This window comes from Rhopalosiphum maidis, chromosome 4 (genome assembly GCF_003676215.2).
Source record: "Rhopalosiphum maidis isolate BTI-1 chromosome 4, ASM367621v3, whole genome shotgun sequence".
Lineage (NCBI taxonomy): Eukaryota > Metazoa > Arthropoda > Insecta > Hemiptera > Aphididae > Rhopalosiphum > Rhopalosiphum maidis.
The window spans coordinates 31,394,837-31,421,126 of NC_040880.1; the positions used below are offsets into that span (position 1 = coordinate 31,394,837).

General features: G+C 24.4%; 1 protein-coding gene across 1 annotated transcript; it reads right to left on the reverse strand.

Moving 5' to 3' along the window:
- Positions 1-1,170: 1,170 nt before the first annotated feature.
- Positions 1,171-25,696, reverse strand: LOC113557433 (period circadian protein). Its single transcript, XM_026962957.1, has 26 exons — positions 25,575-25,696; positions 20,011-20,111; positions 19,644-19,727; positions 17,946-18,112; positions 17,706-17,876; positions 17,126-17,398; positions 11,078-11,302; positions 10,800-10,988; positions 10,579-10,733; positions 10,398-10,517; positions 8,985-9,161; positions 8,809-8,915; positions 8,379-8,468; positions 8,153-8,305; positions 7,851-7,944; positions 7,578-7,789; positions 7,324-7,499; positions 6,889-6,971; positions 5,754-5,828; positions 5,052-5,152; positions 4,889-4,964; positions 2,199-2,258; positions 1,989-2,111; positions 1,772-1,903; positions 1,306-1,397; positions 1,171-1,231 (listed from the first exon to the last, which is right to left on the reverse strand). The coding sequence occupies exons 1-26, from the start codon at positions 25,593-25,595 to the stop codon at positions 1,201-1,203; spliced, it is 3,288 nt and encodes a 1,095-aa protein (XP_026818758.1). The 5' UTR covers positions 25,596-25,696; the 3' UTR covers positions 1,171-1,200.
- Between the last annotated feature and the right edge of the window lie 594 nt (positions 25,697-26,290).

Sequence of the window (26,290 nt, forward strand, 5' to 3'; positions counted from 1 at the left end):
TTACAAGTGATTTATTAAGTGTATGATTATTAAAAACTGACATAAACATATTATATCATGTTTGATAAATGACTATTGTTTATTTATTAGTATAGATACATTATTAACATATTATATTACATTGTATTATTACCAACATATTCACAAATGATCAAAATATATTTCTTGTATTCATTATTAAAATATACAATGTAATTTTTTTTATATTAAGACATTAAATATAATGTAATGTATAACTATAGCGTATTGTTCTTAAATTTCATTTTTAAAACGTGTAACATTGTGTATGGTTTAATATGCACAATATACTATTAAAATGTTGAGTACAAAAATATAAATAATATTTTTAACAATTATTATGAAATCTTTATTTTAAGTTGATTATTGATACTTATATTAAAGTGTAGTTCATTGTATTTTATAATAATGTTTACACAAATTGATTATAGAACATAAAAACTAAAAATATAAAAAATATTATCCTTAATAGTCCCAAATTCTGATTTCCCTATTGTTTTTAGTATACCAAATTATATATTTTCAAAAATAAAAAAGGTTCCAGTGAAGTATAAATATACCCTTGATATCAAATTATTTTGCTGCTGTAATAAACCATTTTCAACTTATTTGTGGAATGCAAATAAGCCTAGAAATGAATATGTTAAAATAGACAGTGTTTCACAAACTGTTGATATACATTGACATTAATAATAGGTAGGTATAGAATAATAAAACTGGCAATGACTATGACAGTTTTTTTGGGGAATAGAATGGTTTTAGGAAGAATATTTTACTTTTATCACAAAGAGAGAAAATGTTTGACAATATTTATATGATTTTAAAGAAAAGACAATATTATAGAGGAGATATTGTATTTCAGAATTTGTAGCGTTTAGGATAGGTTGTGACTTGTGGCATGTTAATATTTCTTTTACTTGGTATAACAATTTTTAAACATGTGAAATAATTAAAAAGTTGGTTGAAATAAATACTAAGTACAGTTTGTTTATTTATAAATCAATAGGAACAGATTACCTTATTATAAACTAAGTAAGTTAAATATAATAATTACCTAGGCACTAGTTTTTAATTAGATTATAATATTATTATTAACAATAAAGTATGTACCTACCACCTATAATTGTATATACATTATACATTTATACATATCTTTGTTATATTTTTTTGCATCATGGAAAATTATGATGATAAATGATCATTTTTTGACATCCTTAAATAAATAAACATTTACAATAATAGAAATTTGAATATTTCTGTAAGACAAACAAAATGCTTAAATCTTACTTATTGCGTGGCGAGGTTGGTGGTGGTATTAAGGCATTTTCTTCATAAATCATTGCCATTCTGCAGAAATCGATTCTTCTTCTTTTATTTTTCTACAATAAAACCAATTTAAAGTATAAATTAAAAGTATTTTTATTGATCATGAACATGTAAAATTGTGAAATGCAAAGAAATATTGTAAGACCTTGCTAGATTTCTTATTAGCTAGAGCCAAATAAGTAATTGGCAATTGTTAAGGGTTTTATAAAATTCTTTGCAAAAATGAATTTAAAAAGTATTATCTAATTTCTTATTCTTCACAGGAAGTTAATGGATTTTATCATATGATAAAATACAAAGAATTTTTATTTATAAAGATTATGTGGATTTATTCACATTTTTTTATGAACTATATTATTTAAATTTTGTCATTTTTTATGAACTCTTGATTGACTAAATTTGTATTTAGTTTGATAGGTATACATACTCCAATAGAAATGTAACAATCGTCTTCATCGCTGCTTGATGATGTCCCATCTTCGAAATATGATGTTTTAGAAGAACCATTTACATCTATTTCCACACATAGTTGTTTCAACTGCTCACTCACTAACAGAGGCTACAATAATAATAATTACAGTATAAATAAAAATTCTACAAGTAATGGGAAAAATCGTAAAAATTTGATATAATGTTTTATTTACTTGAGTGAATGTGTTTAATGTGTTAATATCTTTGCGCAACACTTCGTTCTTGTCTCCATAGTCCATTTGGTATCGATAGACTAAATCTGGCGTTGTTACAATGTCTTCCATCCAGAATGGTTGCTAAATTTTTTTATTTAATCATGTTTATTTTAAAATAATATTTATGTCAAAATATGTTTGATGTAATGCATTCATATACTATTTTACCTTTTTAATTAACTGATGAGAAGAATTTGTTTTTTCAAGTACATTCAGCAATGGAAAGTCCTGAAATTATTTTGATTTGTAATTAATTTATAATAAATAGAACAATATTATACCATTGTAATAGTCTAATTATTTAAATTTTTACGGCTATTAATTACTTATTTAATGACGATTGATATGTATAGCTCTTAATATATAATTATCAATTAAAATATATTTAGCTAACTATTATCTGATATCCGGTAATATTTTATTATCTATTTAATATTTATAGTTTATATAGCAAATATTAAAATCATACAGACAATATTTTGGTTACAACTTCCAAAAAATCTATTTCAAGGAATAGGGAATATTACTTGTGGCACAATTTATTTTGTTTATTTATTGTAATTTAGAAACTATAAACCTAATTATCAACGACAATTTATTAATTTTTTTATTAATGGCGTTTAATGAGAGTTTAGAATCTGTACATTATATACCTATAATAAGTAAATATGATGTGGTAAAAATAAATAATAAAAACGACTTTGTATAACTTAGAGGAATACTCCTAGTAAAGTCACCATTTACAATGACTTAAGGTAAAATGTATGAATAATATAAGTATGTTTTATTAAGGTTAAGAAGATCCTGCGCTATTTGCATTTGAGACGTCTTGTGGGGTTATCGGAAGTGTCTTTGAGTCCAATTATGAGATGAGGTGGTTGTAGTTACAAAGAGTTTCCCCTGAAATCTTTTGTAGAAATTAATGGCTGTGTCGTTAATGGTTTGGATTTGGAGGTCATCATAGAGTAATTTGTTCGTTACGTACCATCTTTAGCAATGATACGCAGAAAAATTGATTGTAATGCTTGAATCCTTGAATATTTGATTTTTTCCAAATGGAACGGAAGAGACATTTATATAATATAAGAATTCTTTTTTGAATATTGATGTTAGATCTAAGTGACCCTTACTAAGACCCTCTTAATAGGTGAAGTCTACTATTTAAATTTTTTGTTTATCTTGGAGGTGAGGACTCCAAGTTAGTATTTTTATCAAGTGTGAGACCGAGATAATTGACTTGGGTGCAATGCGGAATAGTGGAATTGTTCGACTATTTATTAAAGTATCTATTATGTAAAAAAATATTGTTAATCAATAACCATTGTGTATGTATTTTTGATCAATTTAAAATGTTTAAATAGATATGTAAACATTATTAATAGAACTGTTTTGGAATTGATAGAGCTCTTCCTCTAGCTGTGTCCTCAGTAATTTGTTTATTTCACCATGATTCTGTTATACGGCGTGTAAGTTAGGCAATATAGCTACATTCACGTGTACTTTTATTTATTATTATAATATGCCATACTTAGTCAATATTTTGTTTTTTGTTTATATTTATTTAATTATTTAATGTCTATGTCTTAGTTTTTAATTCATTAGACCACATTAAGTGCAATGATTATTTTTTTAAGTAGACAATAGGTAGTAGAGTGTAGTCAAATTTTTTTTATTTATGGTCTATACATATAACGGAGAGAGAAATGATAGTTTTCGCTCACAAAAAGACTTCTGAGTGATAAAAAAACTAACATTTAAACAATAGTGAGAAAGGGACACAATTTTTTTGTGGTTAATAATAATATCATTTATATTTACTAATACATTTTTGTATATTATCACATTCATTAGTTTAAAATCAATGGGTTAAATTAACTAATAAATATACTGACTTTATTCGAAAACGATAAAAAAGTATCACACTAACTGGGTAAACCTAACTAATAAATACACAATGTAATTTTGTAAATTATAAGAACAGCACACAATTAAATTACTTTATTAAGTTGTACAATTAATATATTATAAATAATATTAGGTTTTTTTTTTAATCTTAATACCAAGTAGGTGTATTTAAAAAGAATTAACAAAATATAATAAAAACATACTCTTTAATTTTTTTTACCATTTTTTATAAATGGTAAGTAATATTCATAATAATTAGAAATCATACATAATGTACTAGATAATTCTATCAAATACATTTGTTTAACTTGGTAGAACTAATTTTTTATGACATTACTAAACTATTAGAGTATAAAGATTATTATTTAATTAATTATTATATATTGATATTTACTTTTATTTTTATTTACAATTATATTTTTAATCATTCTTAAACAGTTTATTTTTTTTTTATGGATGACTGAAATTCTCATATTGATAACATTTTTATTTATTATTACTAGGATATGTAATTTTTAATCTCTATAATTTTATATTATTTTGTTCTTTTATTTTATTTTATTCACAATCCTAAATTTTCAAATAGAATGTACGTAAGTACAACGATATTTATAAAATATAAGTTTTTATTTTTGGGAAAGAAGATAGAGTACAAAGGTTTGATTGGTGGAATTAAATTTAGGCTCTAGTAAGTATATCTAGTTTGTACTGTATTTATTATTTAGATTTTTTTTAGTAGTTACTAGGTTAAAGAAAACCTTTATTAAATTAAAAAAAAAATAAAATTAGAATATTTGGCAAATGTAGCAGTTTTGTCTTACCTATAAAATATGAACTTAAAATAGGTTTTTGAACGTTATTATTATTATTGTTCAACAATTGTGTTAAGTGGAATACTCAATTATTATACAACACTAATTTATTTAAGTGAATAATAGAAAGTTTTTACATACTTCTCTTTCACTACTATCGGTTTTATCTCGCAAACTTGAAGAGTAATAACTACTTTCCTCGTACAACCACCCACTACTAAAAATAAAATATTAAAGTTAGTGATGGTTAAATATAATTGTATTGTTTTTACAGAATAAACAATTATATACAAGTAGAACTAACCTTGATCTTAAGCTCCCGGTTTCTTTTTTACAATCCGAATCGGAACCCGTTATAATTTCTTCTTGATTTACTTGTGTTGCTCTTGTTTTCTTTTGAATATTCTACGTGATAATAATAATAATATCATTAAGCATCTTGTTAATAATAAAATACTATTAAATCCTTGTTAAGAATATAATTTAAGTAATAAAATTTAATCATTTTAATAAATATCTTATAAAAACAGTAAGTACATATAAAACAATAATTTTATCCTGAATAAAAATTATGAAAATTCCTTTGGGTGAAATCGACTTTATATTCAATCATTGTAATCATTATTGGTAATAAATTATAAAAATAATATTAAACTATTTCAATTTTATATCATAGTAAATTTTTAATAGTTTTTTTCTTTATGTTATTAATTTTTTATATATTTAAATTTTATATTCTGGAGTAGTACTATTAGGCTTATGAACATTTCGATTTTCGATGTGTAAATATTGAATAATTTATGATTATATAATATATATTTAATATATAATTTAATGATTAGTAAACATATTGAATTTCACAATTTTATTTTATTTTCTATTGTGTAATACATTCTGAAGAAGTAATTTTTTTATTTATAAAATCCAAGAAGCACTTGTATTTATAGAAACACTATAAATACTATATAAAAATTATTATAAAATGTAAACCATAGAATCAAATTACCTGGTCATTTTTTTTCGATATAATTTGATCTTCAGTTTTACTTTCGATATTCTGGTATAATTGTTTAATATGTAACTGAAAAATTTCATTTTTATTTTTAAACTTGATACATTTATTATATAACTATAAATTTAGTATTATATTGAAAGGTATAATATTGATGACACCGTATGAAATTACCTTGCCTCATACTAACCCTCTATTTATAATTTTCGTCTATGACTATGTATGAATTAACTGTGCATCAGCCATTATTTAATTGTTAATAGTTTATTTTTAAATAAGTTATGAGTATTTTAAAATTTAAATATATAAAAACCTACTGTTAGCTCTAAATAATATTCTTACCTTTAAATTTTATAATAGTATGGCAGGGCTAAGGGCTTGATAGGTCAATTTACTTTAATAATAAAAATAACAGAGTAAAATATAATATTATGACAGTAATTACTATACGTTATTAATACAGCTAAAACCTAAGATAATACTTTTGGGACATTTTTATTATTATAATTTATAATAATAAGTACATAATTTAAAACTACAATATGCAAAAACCGATTTTTTAACTTTAGTTTTCGTCTTTCTTCCTAAAAATGGATCTAGGGACGTGGCTGAAACATGCTGTATTTATGCATAAGTAATATATATTATTTTCATATTATAAAATTCAAAAGAAACTTTTTATATAACTATATAAGATATTTATAAATTATAATATTAGATATAAACTCGAAAATATACAAGGTATAGTCTTGTATTTTAAAATTGTGTTAATAATATTGTATCAGTAATAATACTGTATAGATAGGTAAGGTACATCCAGGTAGGTACCTCTTTTCCCTTAGGCACTTTAGGTACATTCCCATGGTCCCGCGATCGACTGAGCTCTCTAGCTTTTAACAGATCACCAACCAATAATCGCTAATAGCAATAACGATATTAATAATAATAATAATAATGAAATAACAATATTTAATAGTACTCTGTCCAAGTCGTAGGGGCTCAGTTAAACCACTGCACAGTGACTCAAAAAGTTAAAGACGGCCCTGGGTACATCAAGCGTGATAATTTATTTATTACTACACCATACATGTCATATGACTATAATAATCATTACTAATTAAATTCAAACCTGTTGTTGAGCACGTAAAAGTTGAGAATTTCCAGTTATATGGTTCGGCATACTTAATGATTGTAACTTGTCAGATACCGTTTCTGGAATAATATTATGTTTAAAGCTTATTTATCATCTGCTCTGTTCATAATTTTATTATTAATTATTATAAATTACATATATATTATTTTTTATTGTATAAATCATATGTGATTGGAATAAATGTTATAATATTTTAAACATCACATTAGATTTGTTTATAGTGATTAAAGCTTTATTATTATTTTAAAATATTTCAATAGTCTAAAACACTTTTTTAACACTTTAACCAAAAAAAAAAAAAAAAAATTGGTAGTGTCCTAAGAATAATATATTCTCCCTTTAAATAAAATCTAAGCAATATTAGTTAATGACATTAAATATTAATGATTATTTTATTCTAATTTATTGTACCTTGAATATTTCCAAACTTTTCGTCCATTAAATTACATGTAGGTTGTACAGGCATCACATTATTACTAAGTGGTACGTTATAGATAAGTGGTTGGCATGGTACAATTAGTGCTTGACTTGGTAAAACTAGTTTTTGACATGAGCTTGGTAAAGATTGTCTTGGTGGTAAATCGGTCCTATAAATATTAAAATTCAAAACTTAAACATTTTTAATGATTTTAATAAAATAATTATTGTAGTACAATAACACTAACATTGTTTGCGAATCTCGTGTAATTTGACAAAAAGACCAAATCTGTGTTGCTCGAGTGACTATAGGAGTAGTTGCAATGTCTTGACACTCTAGTGGCTGTGCTACATTGGTCGGACTACTGATATTTGAAAGACATTTCCTTTTAGAAAGCTTGCATGAATTATTTTCATTTATAGTTGAATTATTACGTTTTATGCCGTGCGCTATATCAGACTAAATGAAAAAATATGATTTCATTAATCAGTCAAATTCTTTTTTATTTTATTTTATTTACAATGTGTATAGCTTGATTTGACAAATTTTGTTTTTTGGACGATTTGTTTTTTTTATGTTGTTTCACAAGATCACACACCATTTTTTCATTATGACTAAAATTAAAATAGTATTTATACATTATTACTCCATTTCTAAATTATAATGTATAAGTAATATAAGTATATCACTTACTATACAGTTTTCAAACATAATTTCGTTTTAATTTATAATAACTTTATGTCAGTAGTATAAACATCAAACATAGTGAATTTATTTATTATATTACCATATTATTGTAGTCCATTTATCAATGAATCTTACCGTGAAAGCATTTTTTGAGTAAGTTGACAATTTTTACTCGCATTATTTTGTTCTAAGTCATAACTAGGGGAATTTTGAGTTATTGTCGTATTTGAAACTTGTGTTCCACTTTGAAACGATGATATTGTATCTGGTTGTACTTTATCCGTATCTCTAAATATAATACGAATTATCATAGTATAATAGTTACCTATATATTTTTTTATATATGTATTTGATAACTAACGTCTCATAAGAAGTAACTTCTCTTGCAACAAATGTTTTAGAACAACTCGATTCTCCCGATGAATGTGTTTTTAAATTACTATTGAAAAATCTAAACAAAATACTCAGTTAAATTTTTGTATGATTTCAATATTGAAAAAATGTGTGTGCTCTAAATTTTGGTGCCATTATAGAATAAGATAATTTTGGATTAATGTTTATAAGCCTGTTTAAAAATAAATTAAATAGACTTAATATTTATTAATACTAATCAATAAATGCTGTAAATTTAATTTTTACCGGGAAAATATATTTTTTAGTAATAATAACATTTATAATTATTATTTAAATTGAAAGGAATTATAGTTACATTATAGTTTTGCATACATAACGGAAATAATAATTATATTTAAATATACGATAAAATATAATATATAATATGAAATGTATACCTTTGTATGTTGTCGTTATAATTAAGTTCAGTATAACTTAATAATGTATCGGAACTTGATTTACTTTCATAGTTGGTATTTTGAAATAAATGTGTAGATTCGTTGTCCTAATAGTACATTAAAACATGTTCATAAAATATAGTATTATAATATTCCACAATATTATTTAAGCTTACAGAGTAATTACTAGACATTTCTGGGGGAACTTCAACATTCAGAGGAACTTGAACTGGTGGGTGTACAAAGCAATTTATACAAGGCGTAAAATTTTTGTATTCCATTGATATTTGTTGCTTCGAATTGGTATCCATTGTTTGATTTGTTTCACACGGAACTTCAGCAACTACTTTGTTCTATAATATAAGAATTTAATAAAAAATTACATTTTATATATTATAAGTATTACTTTAACCTATTATTGTATAATATTTACGTTTATAGCTATTGGCTATAAAATATATTATGTTTATGTAATATGTAAGCATTAATTATAATAATTTATTGTTTAATTTTTTAATACATTAATTTATAAAATATTATTTTATGTTTAGCAATAAATATTCTAAAATAACACTAGTTATAATTTTACTTTGATTATAATAGTATAATTAATTGTCATGATAATAATCGTTTATGAAATGGCACAATATTTTTAATTCTACTATAACTTCAAAAGCTTCAATATTTGCCGTAAATTCCTGTTCACTTATTTCGTCAGTTATGATTAAAACAAGTTTTTCTGAATGGAAGGTGATATTTTGCATAATATAATGTTATTTAAAATAATGAATGATAATGTCTTTTTAATAGGGTTATATTTTTTTAATTTTGGTTATTATGGACATTAAACTACCTATTAATTCTATTTTTTTTTAAATCTTGAAACGGATATTTCATTTACTGAGTCATCAGCATCATCAGAAAGTTTTTTGTTAAGAACTTCATATTTATTTGTTTCATTTTTATGTAAAATGGTTTAACTAAATAATGCTTCAAGGTTTCCTACATATCTTCAATTTTGTTATACCTCAATTACGAATTGGCCACCTTTTATCTTCGACAATAAACCATATTTTTTAATAAAACAAATTTTGAAGAGAATCGAGGAAATCGCCTATGCTTAATCCACGTTCGTGAATCTTCTTTGATAGATTAATTAACCGTTATCGTAATGACGATAAAGTGCAAATGCAGTGTGTTTAGCGTATGTGCATTGCGTATAAAAAGGATAGTTCTATGAAATAGGAAAGTATTTATATTTAAAAATTCGTCGTCTGAGGTTGCTGTACACAAAATAAACGATAATATTATAATTTTACCTAGTGTCTGTGAGTTGTTTGAATAAGTTGAATCACGACATCACATTAAATTAAATACGAAAGTATTATTTTTTAATCATTAATATTAGCATGGTGTTAGTTTCCAAAAAAAGGAAATATTTTTTCGCTATGTATACAAGTATATGAGTATTTACGAATTTGTTTTTTTTTAAATACATAATAATTATTAATTAATAAGTATAAATAGGTATTATTAAAAAATGTTATACAAAATGTAAATAGATTTTAGTAATAGACAGTAATAGTTACCTCATTCGTTATTTTTTCAAAATCTTTAGGTGTTTCATCAAATCCATATTCATCTTTTGTTTCTATATCTTTCGTAATAGTATTATCAGCAAGAGTTGTGACGTCAGGATTAATTGGACCCTTAAATCATAATTCTTGAATTATTATAATTAAGTACATAATATTTATTTTAAAATATTACCCGAATAATTTTGTGTTTTCCAATTACAAACTCTACTTGATCAGACCAAGGATTTACAAAATTTGACCATTCTGTTTCTACGACTGCAAAATCTCCATTTTGACACTTAAACCGATAAGGATTTCCTTTTAATGAAATACTCTTAGATTTAATCACTAAAAAAAATATAAAAAATATTATATGATATGCAACATTTTGCAGCAAAAAATTGAAAAACTTACATTTTGCGTGGATTTCTTTAATAGATGTTAGATCCTCAATACAGTAATAGTCGAAAATTGATCTACCAATAATATTTTGTGGTAAATATCCAAAGTATGGGGTAATAAATTTATCGACATAACACCATTCAAATAACGCATTGTGTTTAGTAATAAATTGAATAGGATTTTCTATTTTCTCTTCAGAACCTAAATATAAAAATAAAATAAATACTTTCCATTTGTTTTATTATTTATGTTATGTTAGTATATCGATATAACAGATACTGTTTACATACACGTGTATGCTGAATGAATTATCTGTGCTTTAACAACTAGAACTAATTGAGGTTGTGCTATTTGTGCCAAACTTGTTGTCGTCGACACGTATGACAAATCTTTGAATGTTATTGTAAGTTTACAGACTTGAAAGTAATTTTCGTTTTCAGATTTTGAATAACCCATATTACAGTAAAATCCATCATTGGCCTTGGGTCTCAAATAAGTCACTGTAGATACACCATCTAAATATTTATTTTATATAGTTCATTTATGTATATGCCATACATACCTGTATATTAATAAATATATAGTTTATAAACGTGAATATTTTTGTTATTATACAAACAAGGAAATAAAAAATGATTTTGTTTTTTCTATCGGGATTTTAACATAACGTAAGTATTAATTAAAATGTTGTAAGTATGTTATATATATTGTAATATTGATAAAATGTGAGATCATTTCTATTCAACAGCATAAAATCATTTTGACTACATGTCATTGATATTACATACTTGTTATTACAGACATATAGTATAATTAGCCAATTTAGGTACATTCGCTTGAGAAGTCTACATATGCATTTCAGTTTATGTCAAAAGTCTAGCGACTAATATGACATGATGTATATTAATGATGGTACATGTATATTTAACATACAATAGGCGAATTTACCCTTAAATAACGCATTTATACTTTTAGACTACGAAATAAAGTAATTATACTTTATAATACATAGGTAAAATCACAATCAATACCTAACAATAGTTCTACACATAATACTATATTACTATATTGTGACGAATTAAAAATTGATATAAACTTAAATTTGTTGACACAATTTTTTAAAATTAAATTAATAGTAAATCAACATTTTTTTATGGAACATTGGCTACAGTTTAAGTATAATAGGTTACTCCGCGCAGGCTCTGTAAGTATATATATTATATAAGTATATAACTTCTAGGTAATAAGTATTAAAATATACATGTCACAATATTTATATGTAATGATTCTTATATTAAAGCAAAATGTATGGTTAATTATTTTATAACACCATTTCTCCGTTTTTTTTAAATAATAAATTTTGTAAAATAAAATAAATGTAATTTTAAATTAAAAATACAAATATAATATTATCTAATAATAATAATTTATTGATTGAATTAAATATATATTGTATTTTTATTTTTTATCTTTTATAGTACACTAGAACTCCGATTATCCGAACACCTATCAACCGGACGTCTAATTAACCGGACGAGAAAAAAGATTTAATAGCTTAAAAATTTCTTTTAAAATATGTTATTGTATTTATAGCTTATTCTTTTTCAGTTAAATATTATAATAAAATTATTTGTTTATTGTTACAAATTTTAAATTATAGTACATACATATTAATAATAAATACATACATACAATATATTCATACAATTATATAATTTTTAATATGTAATATACCAATCATCCGGATATTTACTTATCCGGACCACCCTTGACATTAATTATTCCGGATAATCGGAGTTTTACTGTATATAATATATACTATATATGTCAATATTAACCAAAATCATGTTATGTACCTAAGTTTACTTTTCTCAATTTGTTAACATTCACCAGTTACAAACATTTAGAGTTACGTATGCATAGATTAAATATATATTTATATGATATGTAACTATTATATCTATCTACTATCTATTATGTCTTCCCAGTTAACTTTGTTTTTATTGATACTATTTAAAATTACTTATGAGATAATTTGACAATAAAAATTTTATATTTTTTATGAATATTAGAACATTTTTGATGATATTTGAATACATAATATTGTAATAATATATTAAACAAAAAAGTTTCAAGTTCCTACGAATAATTTTTTTAAGTTATAACAAAATATTAAATAATATTAACATCATTATTAGCTGTTTAAATAAGTAATAATATATATATATATATATTATTATTATTTCAGTAAACTACTTATGAGGAATTTCGTATTAATTTTCAACAAATTTGACCCACGAAGTAATTTTTTATTGTCATTCTTATAAAAGTTAAAAAAAAGTTAAACTTCTTTTATAAATTCAATAATACATTAGAAAAGATCATATAATCATTTGGTGGAAATTTCAAGTAACTAATTTATGTATATATATATATACATGTATATTCTTTTTTGGTATACTTCAAAATATCCATAATTTTCTGAGAAGAAATAATTATTTTACGGGTAAAATAATAATAATAATAATAATAATAATATTCTATCCTAAAAATTTGAATTTCAAACACCCATAAAGAATTAATTTGATTTTCCTGTAGTATTTGTTTTTACATATAAGTTTAAAACCATATATAGAACCTTCAACTAAATATTCAAATCTTAGGTATATATGTTACCGTCAATGATGATAATTAGACATTATTAAAAATGACTGGATTATGTTAATCCTGCCTGTCTTTTATAGGCATTGTTGTTATTGACTAAGACTATGTAATCATTGACTATTTAGTCAAAAATTAATAGTCAACCGAGTTTTAAATTATGATAAGGTACATAGTAGAATATAATATTTATTATTTAGTAATAAACAGTTTATTTAATACTTTTATGGAGATTACGTATGGTCATCACTTATTCTCACATGATAAGCTGCCGTGGCACTTTGACGTACAAATTCGGTTAGCAGATCGACAAGTATATTTATTTGTTTTACATTTTGTTATATAGTTGCACCGATGAAATCCTTGAGTTCCCATAATACTGTTGACCCAAGCCGCCTCACGGAGTGTAATTTCTTTTTCGGCAGACATCTTCAAGACATTTTCAAGAAGAATAAATTTTTCTTTGCAAGAAAAAATTTCAGTTCTTGTGTATAAATGTTTGAGAAACCCGTTATCTGTACCTAAAATATAATTTATTAATTTAAATTAACTTCTATATTTTCAAATTTGCATACCTAATTTATACATGTTATCTTCTATACTATCAAAATGTACCATATAATATGTAGTAAAAATCATGAAAATATATAACATTAACTTGAAAGAACAAAAATTGAACTGGGTAATAATATGGTAAAAAAATACACATGTATTTTTTGAATTTTTTTGACGAAATATTAATTTATACCTTTTTTCAAAAACGTTCACATTATATAATAATTATAAATGTATCATAATATGCTGCACATATATGACAAACAAAAGTTCGCTATAAGCTAAAATTTTTTTGTTTCATAAAGATTACTAACGAAAATCAAAAATGCGTAAAGGATAATAAAATAAAATATAAAATCAACTAATTAGTTAAGTTTTTTAAATTTAACTTTTTTATTACCTACCTATAGTTAATGGTCAACTTTTGTAATTATAAATTATTTTCGTATAACATTTAATTTAAATTCTTCAATAATTTATTTTACAAACCTGAATGAAAAGCCTGATTTTTTCTAAACTGAACAAATTTTATTCCCGATGGCCAGTCTTTAGAATTATTTTCTGCCATCCGTGTTGCCAAAATATCTTCGACATCGCGATTCGCTCGTTCTACCGACCCTTGGCTTTGGCTGTGTCTTGGTTTGCCATGTACTATTTTTATATGGCCCCACATCACATTAAGCTCAGTTATAATAGTGTTTACAAATTCTCTTCCGTTTTCAGAGTGGGATTTTGCAGGTGCGCCAAATGTGGTATAAATATCGATTAAATTAAATGCAATTTCTTCGGCACATTTTTATTTTAAAGGTCTGAGTAGTACAAATTTTGATGGATGGTCTTGATAATTCGTTAAAACTTTGACTTTACGTATCAATAAGGTCAACTTGGGCTCGTGAATTGAATGCATTATGAAGTATTGGTGTAGAAACTAGGCCTCGCTTTGGATTCGATGATTTTTTTTCACAGTGTATACAGAGACTTAAATAGATCATAATAGTTTCCTTGGAAATATTACAATATTTTGTCTTCAATTCGTAGACCATGCGGTCCCGACCGCCATAGCCTATTGCAATATGACTATCGTGTAGAATATCAAATAATTCGTCGTTTGATACATAATAGTGTACAATTTCTGAATCATTACTTATAGATTTATTAGTCGTTCTTTTCCATTGAGTGTTAATACACCATACTTATGAATGTATCTATAATCTTTTGCACTTTTCTTCCTAATTTTTTCCTTAGCTAATTTCACTTCTTGTAATCTTAGTAAATATTCCTTTTTGTTTTAAAATTATTTATTATCCTTACGTTTATTTTCCAATAAATCAGATAATACATTGTAAAACTTCTGACGCATTTCATTTGAATTCATGTTAATAAAAAATAATTTAACACTTGCCGAAACGAAAAATAATATTTAAACTAGGTAATGTTCGTTCAATCACACTATACATACGTACAACGTAGACTGTAAGAATAATTATGCTAGGTTAGTCGCTGTGGGTACTAAAACGATAAAAGATAATATTATTCGTTACAAAACCCTAATTTTGACGTGGGTATTATGAGTTAAAACTGTAAAAAATAACATTGACTCCAAGACGATAGGAAATGTTATAATGACTAGCCAATCTATCAAATTACAAGATCGTCTGATTTATCAAGTCAATGTTATAAATATATGTCCATTATAGATAATGATCAAGTTACCTAGCTATTGTATGAATTGACTAGTCAATATCATCATTACCTGAATTTACTACATTGACGGTAACATATACAATTATTTTTTTTAATATTTTGATGAATTTTGTCAACATTTTAACTTTTAACGCTTTTAAAAAAATATTGAACTATAGATTTTTGAATTTTTTTAATAGAGAAACTAACAAGTTATGAAAAGCTTTCTATTAAATTTTTGAGCACTACTGCTAAGCTAATTATTTTTTAATCGACAGAAAAAACTAAAAAATATATTGAAAATTCTTCATGCCTATTTATAGCTTAAAAAGAGATGAAATATTTTGAAAATAATTAAATATTTAATAATTTTAAGATTTGGTAAAAGAATTTAAACAATTTATTTTGTCAAAGATTGGATCGATATAAAAATTCTTGTTTTTATTCTTAATTTTTTTTTTCTGATTGTAAAAGTAAGTACTCTAAAATACTATCTATATCCGATTATTTACTAGAAACAACCCTTAAAGTTGAAGCTTGAAAGTTTTATTAAGTTATTTTTATTACTCCAAAATATGATTAAAGAGAGAAAAAACACATATACATCATTATAAAATCAATACATTTTTCACTCCGCTCAGAATCTAAAATAACGCTAAAATTTTCACCACATAAATGAGTACCAAAATTACTAAATATAAATTTCCGAGGTAACTAATTTTTTCAGTTTTAGTATAAGTTTATAATACATAATGTTATATCAATGAATCAATGTAATCGATTATCACATAATAATATAAGATAGTATGATCTTGATTATCAATCATTAATTATTAAATCTTAATTCAAGTTAAACTTAACAAAATAACCAATATTTTTCAACTATACCAATTGTATGACAACTATATTTATAGTCCTGAATCTGAAAAATATGTAACGTAAAATATCGGTTTTTTAAAATAAATATTAAATATTTATTTAGTTTCTAATAGATGTACAATTGGCGTATATACAATTTTTTTTTAATATATTAGAAAAATACTTTGGATGCATTTTACATACATAAAATAAAAATCCAGAACGCAATTAACGTCAAAAAGGTATTTTGGGACGCAACTAACACTCAGCTCTTTTTTTTATCAAGACTACGTTATTAGTATAATAAAAGTTTTTTGGGACGAAACTCGGATGCAGCTCTCTCCTTATAACAGTTACTCATACCTAAGTGGCTATAAACAGTATACACTATACAATAACCCGAATTCCAAAATTCAATACAACAACATTATTCTCACATAATATATACACTTATTTAATATATATATTACACTGATAATAACTAAAATAATGAACTGAAAAATAACAATTTTTTAAAAATATTTTTAGTCTCTATGATATTATTTTGATGGTTTTAATAAAATATATTTTTTTAAACATACCTCCTCTAGAAATCGTGCAAGGATCTATAAGAATTGACATCATATAATTAACAAATGTTATCCGGTCCGTTGGATGAATAAAATCAATAAATGCACGATCTTTCCACATTTCTTTTGAGTATCCCATGCTTTTATGAATACTATTTGATATATTAATAATTAAGCCATTGGTCATGGACACAACAACACCAAATGAATCATTTTGAACATCATTTGATTCGATTATTTCTTTAAATTGTAAGTCATGGTCGTTTAACACCTTTAGAACAGTATCTGTGAAAATGTAAATAGTTTTTTTTTTAATTCAATAAATATTAAAAATCCAAAACTAATTCGTTACTATAAGGGTTTGTAAATGTATAATGTTTATATTGAATAGTAATTGTAATTTCAATATTTAATACTTATATTAATAACTTACTGGTATATAGTATATTACAAGCATGCACATTTAAAAAATGCTATAGAACCAGTTTCTTAAATTATTTTATAAGTTATTATATTTACTATCAAGTACTGTTGACTATTATATGTTAATTTAATATTTTAATGATAAAATAATAAAAGTCTGACAGTTTACCTATAATAGTAAATGAATTATTAGGATTTGAAGTTGAGTTTGTTTGATTTAAATCCCGATATGATTGGCACAAGTAAGATAATTGCAAAAACGTATTTTCTTGACTGTTATCAACCTTAACATCATTATTTAAATTTTTTAAATCATCAGATTCCATTTTTGATATAGAAGCTAAATGTAAAAATGCAATAAAAGTTGTTATTGCGTTAAATATTTTTTAAATAATAATTTAGCTCATACCATCAACGTTAAATAATTGATTCGTTTGTGGTTTAAACGCTTTTGAATTTTTCTGTTTAGATTTTGAACAAGTATCGCTTGAGTTTTGATTATTTATAGTGTTCAAGCTTCTTAATATAGTTTGGTTTGATTGTTCGGCGGGTTTAGAGTTTAAAGTTGACATTTCTCTAAACATCAAAAAATGATTAACATTAAAATATTATTTTTTTCTAAATTTTTTATGAAATTGTTGGATGAATTATAATAAATTATAATTTATAAATATTTTATTTTATTCTAATTAAATGTACTTCAAACTTGGTATTTAATGTTAAGTATAAGAATTAAATTAAATTAATTTGTTTTATTTAGGGATAGGCCGATACTACAACCAATACTCGATATCAGCCGATATTGATGGTATAGGTTTTTTAAGCCGATATTTGAACCAATACAAAAAAAAAAATAAATTAATCAATATAATATATTATATTATCATCGCAAATATTTAGATTTATTAATAAGGCTAATGGTTTAAAATGTGTATATTTTTATTTATCTATTATGAAGGCTAATATGTACAATTTGTGATGTAGGGTATCGGTTTTAAACTTTTAACTGATATCAGTTTATGGTTAACACAGAAAATTTTGGTTTTCAAGTATATCGAGTATCGGTTTTTTATCGGCAACATAAATCGATATAACGGAGTTTTGTTATCAGTAAAAAGTGGTATTGTCCCCTCCCTAATTATATATATATATATTAGTGGTCCTAAAAATTAAAGTTTAAATTTGTTTTCATCTCACCTCATAAAACGGTGTGTATACATACAAAAATTAACTACACAAAATATTGGTGTTTTCGGACAAAGTATCATTTTGTAACGAAAAATATAAAAATATTTTTTAAACGATTTTACACGGTTATACTTGATGAGCTGAAGATTGGATTAAAACTGCGTACAAAGAAAGATCAAATATTGTAGTTCATTTAAATATCGTTATAATGATATCGCAGAAAAAGGTGTAAAACTTGTTGAAGAATTCAATAATATTTTAATAAAAGACGAAAAACAGAAACAGTATCTATTGCAAATAATTAAAGATTATAAAAATAAATCTTGACAGTAAAAAATCGACATTAGTATAATATTATAAATTATAAATAAAAATATTCATAGAAATGTAAAAATAAAACTATGATAAAATGATGCAGTATACACTATACAATATACAGTACACCACTATGTAATAAACAATAAACACTAGTTAAATATACTGAAATATAAAGTACTCATATAATATTGAAAAATATTGAAAAGATTTTTTTTTGTACACTGTAGTTAATATATATCACAAATTTTTTGATATATTAAAAAAACTTTAAAATAAAAGTTGTTTGGCGATCGATTTATAAAGTAAGTACAAAATTACAAAAATTTTTAAAAGTTCAAGCTTTAAGTTAAAATATGCATGGGTTAACTTTTTCCCATTGCTATAATATTTTGTGTACTTAGTTCATTTTTGTATGTATATTCACTGTTTTAGGAGATGAGATGAAAACAAATTTCAATTTTTTTTTTTATAGTCCATGATTAAAAACCACCGTAATATACATGTTAAATACGTATAAAATATAATATGATTTGGAAATTAATTTTTCTCTAATATTTGATAGTATATAAATATCTATAAAATTAATGTTCTAATAATTTACCCATTTTTATCAGTTGTCAATAAGGTCGAATTCTGTTCTTCGAAACTTGATTCTATGGATAGTCCTGGATGGCGTGATTTATCACTGTGACAGTTTAATGAAATATAAATTCAATTATATTATTATTCCATATAAAGTATGTAAATATATTGTTTATTGTAATTTCGTAAACATTAAAATTTAAAAATACTAAAATAGCCAATGAAAATACTATATATGCAATATACAGTCGAGTGATTCCATATAGCACGCTCGCCCTTATTTCCCTTTTAATTAATAACGCATTAATTCAAATTCTGGTTATTAAACATGTTAACCTTATTAACGCATTTTAAGGATCATATTATAATCAAATACATAAATGTACCTGGATTTGGATTGAGATGATGTACATGAGTATCCCGAGTCATAATCAGTTCGGGTTTGATTTACTGAAAACGATTGACTTCCTTCCATTTTTGTTCTATCCTATAACAGATATTTTTAATATTAATATATGTTTTTAGGAAGCATTCTGTACAAAGTTAACACTACATAAAGAAAAACGTAACCTTATACCTATTTGTTATATGTATTGGTACATGAAAAGGTTAATAGGCAGTAGGTTCGCAGGATGATTAATTTTAACATTAGTCACTAATTATCTTGTTCAGTATTATTTTCACTATTTTTTAAAGGTTTTAATCGAAAACGTGAATTAATATATACGTAAACACGAAGTCCGTGTACACGTGAACGATAATTTTGAACTCGAGTATGCTTAATACACGTGAATTTACTATCTATGTAATGTGTTCACATATTTTAGAATAATTCACGTTTTCACGTGTTCATGGATATTTGTTCAGTATAATAAAACATAATATATAATATTCTGTACGATGACCAACCCTTACGTACTACACATGTTGAGCGAATTAACTGATTATTATATATTAGATCAGGGGTTGGAACCTTTTTACTTACGCGGCCCGTATTTTTATTAAATTTTCATTGAGGGCCTTATACAAAATTAAAATGAACGTTATTAAAAATAAAATGTTAACATATAATACTAATATATTTATGGATAGCTACATTCATATTATTATCAGTTTCACATGGCGAGGTTGTCCTTATTAACTAGATTTGAATAAAATATATAAGTAGAGAAAAATTAAAAATTAAAATATATCTAAAATATAAAAATTTTGTGTTAAAAATTTGAAAATGTTTGTAGCCAAACTCCTCCGAAACGGCTGGACCGATTTTCATGAAATGTTGTGTGTATACTAATTAAGTTTCAGAGAGGGATGTTAAATATTTTTCATATCCCTAGGTGTAAAGGGTAACTTATCACAAAGGGTTGAAATCAGTAAAAATAATAATAATAAACACGGGTGAAATTTATATAAGCGTAGACCGATTAGACGAATCGACCTAGAATGTGGTCTGTTTGGAAAAATAAATATATACCGTTTGGCCATGGGTTTATTCAACTAAAAATACCGTTTGGGTGGTATGAAAATGCTTATAATAGACACTCAACAATTAATTAAACAAAATCATACAAAATATAAATAATTAATAAAAAAGTCATATTTAAAACAAAATTATTGGTATAGAATATAGATATTAATAATATTATATAGGTAGATAGTAATCTACAGTCAAACAAATTATAAATAAAATTACATATAATATAATTAGTACATTTTAAAGTAATCTATTGTCTTTGGATGACAATGCTCATAATATACATTCAACAATTAGTTATTTAAATTGTCGATAATAGTGATTAATAATGATTAGCAATAATATCGTATCCGTCTCTATCACCAGGTTTTTACCTCGCATATAGCCATATAGGTAAAAATAATTTCACTCGCTCAAACGGTACAAATGAAGTCGCCCAAACAACTATTATTTTTTTGGTCAAAATTAATACCTTCGCCCAAACAAGGCAAACGACCACCCTTGTACGGGCGACGATGACGAAGTGCATGGGGACAGATAGTATATATATATATATATATATATATTAATATTAATTAATTGTTGAGTGCAAAAGGATATAAATATATTTAAATAGTTTCTAGATCTAATGTGATTTTTGATACTGAATTTTTCCCGCTAATTAGTTTATACCCGCTCTCATATTGGATGTTGATATTATTAAAACTGCGTTTAAATGTTTGTAGCTTAATTGGGAACAGTATTTATTTTTTCGATATTTAACTATTGAAAATGTCTACCTCACGTAAATAAGTACTACCAAAAGCAGTAATTATTTTTTTAGAAAAACATTTAATTTCTTTCAAATCTATTCCAGAAAGACTTAAATAAAATATTTTTAATTCATTACTTTCTTTAAAAGCGGTTTTAAGAGTATCGTTGTTTTTCAATTCTATGACTTCCATCCGTAAATTAGATTCGACATCGTCAATATCAACAGAAAAAGGGTTTTGAAACAACTTGATTTTTTTCTCGTGTACGTAAAAGTTGGAAATCGGATTGAAAATTCATTATATTTCAATTTAAGATATTAAATTAAAATTTCAAATACTATGATGAATATTTGGAAGACCGCGGGTTACAGGTGCCTGTGTTAGATAATCGATATAGATACTTGCTTATATGAAATAAAACGAGTACCTAAATCACTGTTTGACTGTTGTATTATTATTTTGAATTTGAATTGTCTGCCGTAATCTCATCCCCATGTTTAACTATAAACAAGTATAGATACCCAATATTGTGTTGTGTAATTAGTAATAACTAATTATTATTTGTCGTGAGTACAATCTTTATTGGACATATGTTGTTAATTTTATCAACGGTTATTATTAAATTCAATTAGAAATGGTAATTTTACCAACAAGTATTTTCACATTTGACTTTTTTCTTTCTATACTACTTGTTCGTTAAATATTACATTTAAAATATCATAGTATGTTATTAATTTACTAATCAATGAACAATACTAATGTTCATTGTGTAAATACACGATGCGAAACATCACTTCAAAAAAAAAGCACTTGAATTCCTTTACGGCAGGGGTCACCAAATGGCGGCCTGCGGGTCACATACGTCCCGTGAACAAATTTTATCCGGCTCACAAACAAAGAATAAATAACATATTCTACGACATTATATTTGTTATTAGGTATATGTACTTAGAATTTTAATGGCCCGCGAAAAATGTTTAGATTTCTAATGTGGCCCTTAAAAATATTAATTGGTGTCCCCTGCTTTACGGTGATGATGTAAGTGATGTAACTGAAGTCAGCGATTTGACGACCTAGTTTCAAAATTATTTAGCTGAATCTCAATTAAAGTTCGACTTAAATCCATTTGATTAGTGAAAATCTAGAGAAGATAAATATCCAGCAATTGGAATATTGACAAAAAAATATTTATTGATACTCGCTACATCAGTGAGTTTCGAATGATGTTTTTCAACAGCTGGGAATGAAGTAAATTCAAAAGGAACATCATTATTAACAATTATATTAATTTTTTGGTTTTCTTGTATCAAAACAGAAATTTTATACCAGAGTATTATAATTATTTTATTTGAAATCTTTCTTATTTACATGTTTGTTATGATTATTATTTATATTATTGTTTTACTCAATCATTCATTTTATTTTTTATATTCATAAAAATATCGATATTTTTATTATTATATTTTTTCATACAATATTATATACTATAATTTTATACGGTTATATTCATTCCTAATTTTCGTGATAAATCTGATTATTTTCTAACAATTGAAAATTCATTGAATTCTTAATATTTAAAATCATTTTTATTTATAATAATTATGTTTAATTTAATAAATCATGCTATAATACATTGTTTATCCATTGTTTTTGTTAAAATTGCTGTAGATTTTGTATATAACGGCTAATTTTAAGAGTATACATTTAAACACTCAGTGGTGGATTTAGGATTTATTTGGGAGGGAAGGTACATAATTGTATCGACTACTGAAAACATTAAAATACATATGTGAATACGTGAATATGCGTGTACACATGAAATAAGGAGCTCTACTATTTTTAAGTATTTCTTATTTACATTCAAAATAGTATAGATTTTTTATATCTGTAAATATAATATAATATATTTGGATTTACAATAATATGTAGCTTCTTATTTTTTAAGTCTGAAGACATTTTATAGTAAAAAAATAATTCTACCTTTAACTTTGAAGGTGATTCCTGGTAGAAAATTTAATTTTTTTTATAGTTTGGTTAAGTTTTCAAAAAACCTATTTAAAAAATAAAAATGTAGGCATTAGTTTTTGAACAAAAACGATTTTTATTGTTAATTTTTATTTATTAATTATTATTATTATTTTTATATCAGAAGGTTAGTTAGCCCCATAAAGAACCACTCGTCTAAATGCCCAAGGTAATCTAAGCACATAAATATTCTTGAATAATACACATCTAAACATAAATATTAATAACAGATAAGAATAAAATTATTTAATAATAATTTATATTACAGGGATTTAGATAAGATGGTATTATATAAGCAACAATTTTTGTTCTATTGTTCTCATTTTTTATATTTTTTCTTAAAATGTTGATAAACATTCTTATTCTCTGCCAAAAAGTTGTATTGCTTGTAGAAAAACTAAGGTTCCTCTTAAGTTGTATAATTATAAGTACTCAAGAATAAAATAAATTCGTAGACAACATTTTTTGATAAGCACTTAAAATAAAAAATTTGATAAAATTATGAAAATTGTTAGAAGACTGTTTTATAGTTTGTAACTTATAAGGTTTTTTAATTTTAATAGAGAAATCTTGAAAATTCAAGATTCCTTGTAAAATGTTCTTATAGTAACTTACAAATCTCAAAAATATGTATATATTATGTACAATGTATTAAGTTCAAACTTTGATGAAAATTTTAATTGTTGTGTTGTATTTAAAAAAATATTACTGGTACTATAAAAGTATAAACTATATAATTTTCAAAATATATAAATCAATTTTAATTTATTTTTATAAAGAACCTATACTACTACACACTGTTCTATGTATTATGTTAGTTTTGGCTAATTGTATTTAAATGTTAATAAGTTGGAAATAATACCTTGTTTATTATAATTATTATTATATGTATAATATAATAAATGATTTGTGATTGGCAATATACCATATAACTAATAAACTAATTAAAGAATAAATATAAAATAAAATATTATTAGAAATATAAGTTGAATAATTGTCTCCTCTCAGAATCGTTTTTCATATGAAATAATTTATCATTTAGTTTAAATTTAACAAGCCATTACAATAACATACTCATTGACAAAAAATGTATAGCCAAACGTATTCTTCGGATTTTTTCAAATTTCATATTCCAAAGCTGAATATTTTCTGAATATTTCAATTTACAAAAATCGATTTTTGAATGAGTATTTGATTAATTATTAGTAAGAAGAATGGTATGTACCTCTGTACTCCGCAATATATCGTTCACTACCCTATAACACAGTTTATCTAAACTGTAAACACTAATATTAATTTATAAACTTAACTAATAATCTAATCGATTTTTATAAATTTATATTCTTAGAAAAATATTTATATCTTGGGATATAAAATTAAAAATGTATATTATTTTTCAAAAAATTAATAACGTAAAAAAATTACAATGGAAAAAATTGTGGAATTACAACCTATTTCAAAAATATGGTTTAGTACTATCTTAAAATTGTGTAACCGAAATAATTTCAGTAATATGAATTCTTTTCTAGATAATCAGTGTTTACATTTAAGGTGAATTCACTCTTTGCTTCAGTCTAAACCTAAAACTTAAGTAACTAAACCCTAAATTATAATAAACATATATTGGCAAACTGCATCACCTAAACAATATAGCGTATAAGATAATAAGCGATTAAATAGAAAAAAAATTATGCCTCACCGGTAAACTGCTTAATGTCATGACAAAAGAGCAACAGCTATGGTCAAAGTCGTTTGGTGGGACGACCGTGGGACCGGTTACATGTGGATACTTGTGTGGCAGTATGGGATGTGGGTCCGTTGATAAAAAAATAAAACGTATGACAGTGGTTAAGCAACGATGAAGACGAACGGCCGCCGCAAGTGATGGTACACAGCAGCGCAACGACGACGATCGAGCGCGCCTGTTGCGGTTGACGGCAATGAATGCCTCACGGGGTTGGTGAGGGAAAACAGTTACAAAAACGTTCGATAACAACCTTTTTATTATTATTGTTTTAGTTAATTATAATGTGGAACACCGAACAGGGGTGTATAGAAGAAGGGCGATGGAGTGTCAAAACCCCATTGTCATTTTTATTAAATAATGTTTGTTTATAAAAAGCTTAAAAATATAATATATTGTTCACAAAAAAAAAAAATTAAAAATGTATCTATTCTATTATAATATATACATAGGTATTTCACCATTTATACATAATTTTATCGGTGAAAAAAACCACTTAAAATGAACAAAACAACATTAAAATGTAGTACTATGACTGTTATTATGAAATTTATAGAAAATAATGTGTAAGAATCAATGTTGTTGATGTTTTTTTCATAAATACCTTGTAGACTATAGATATAAAAAAAGTTATAGTGATTTAAAAAATATAAATAAAAGGTTGTTGTAAC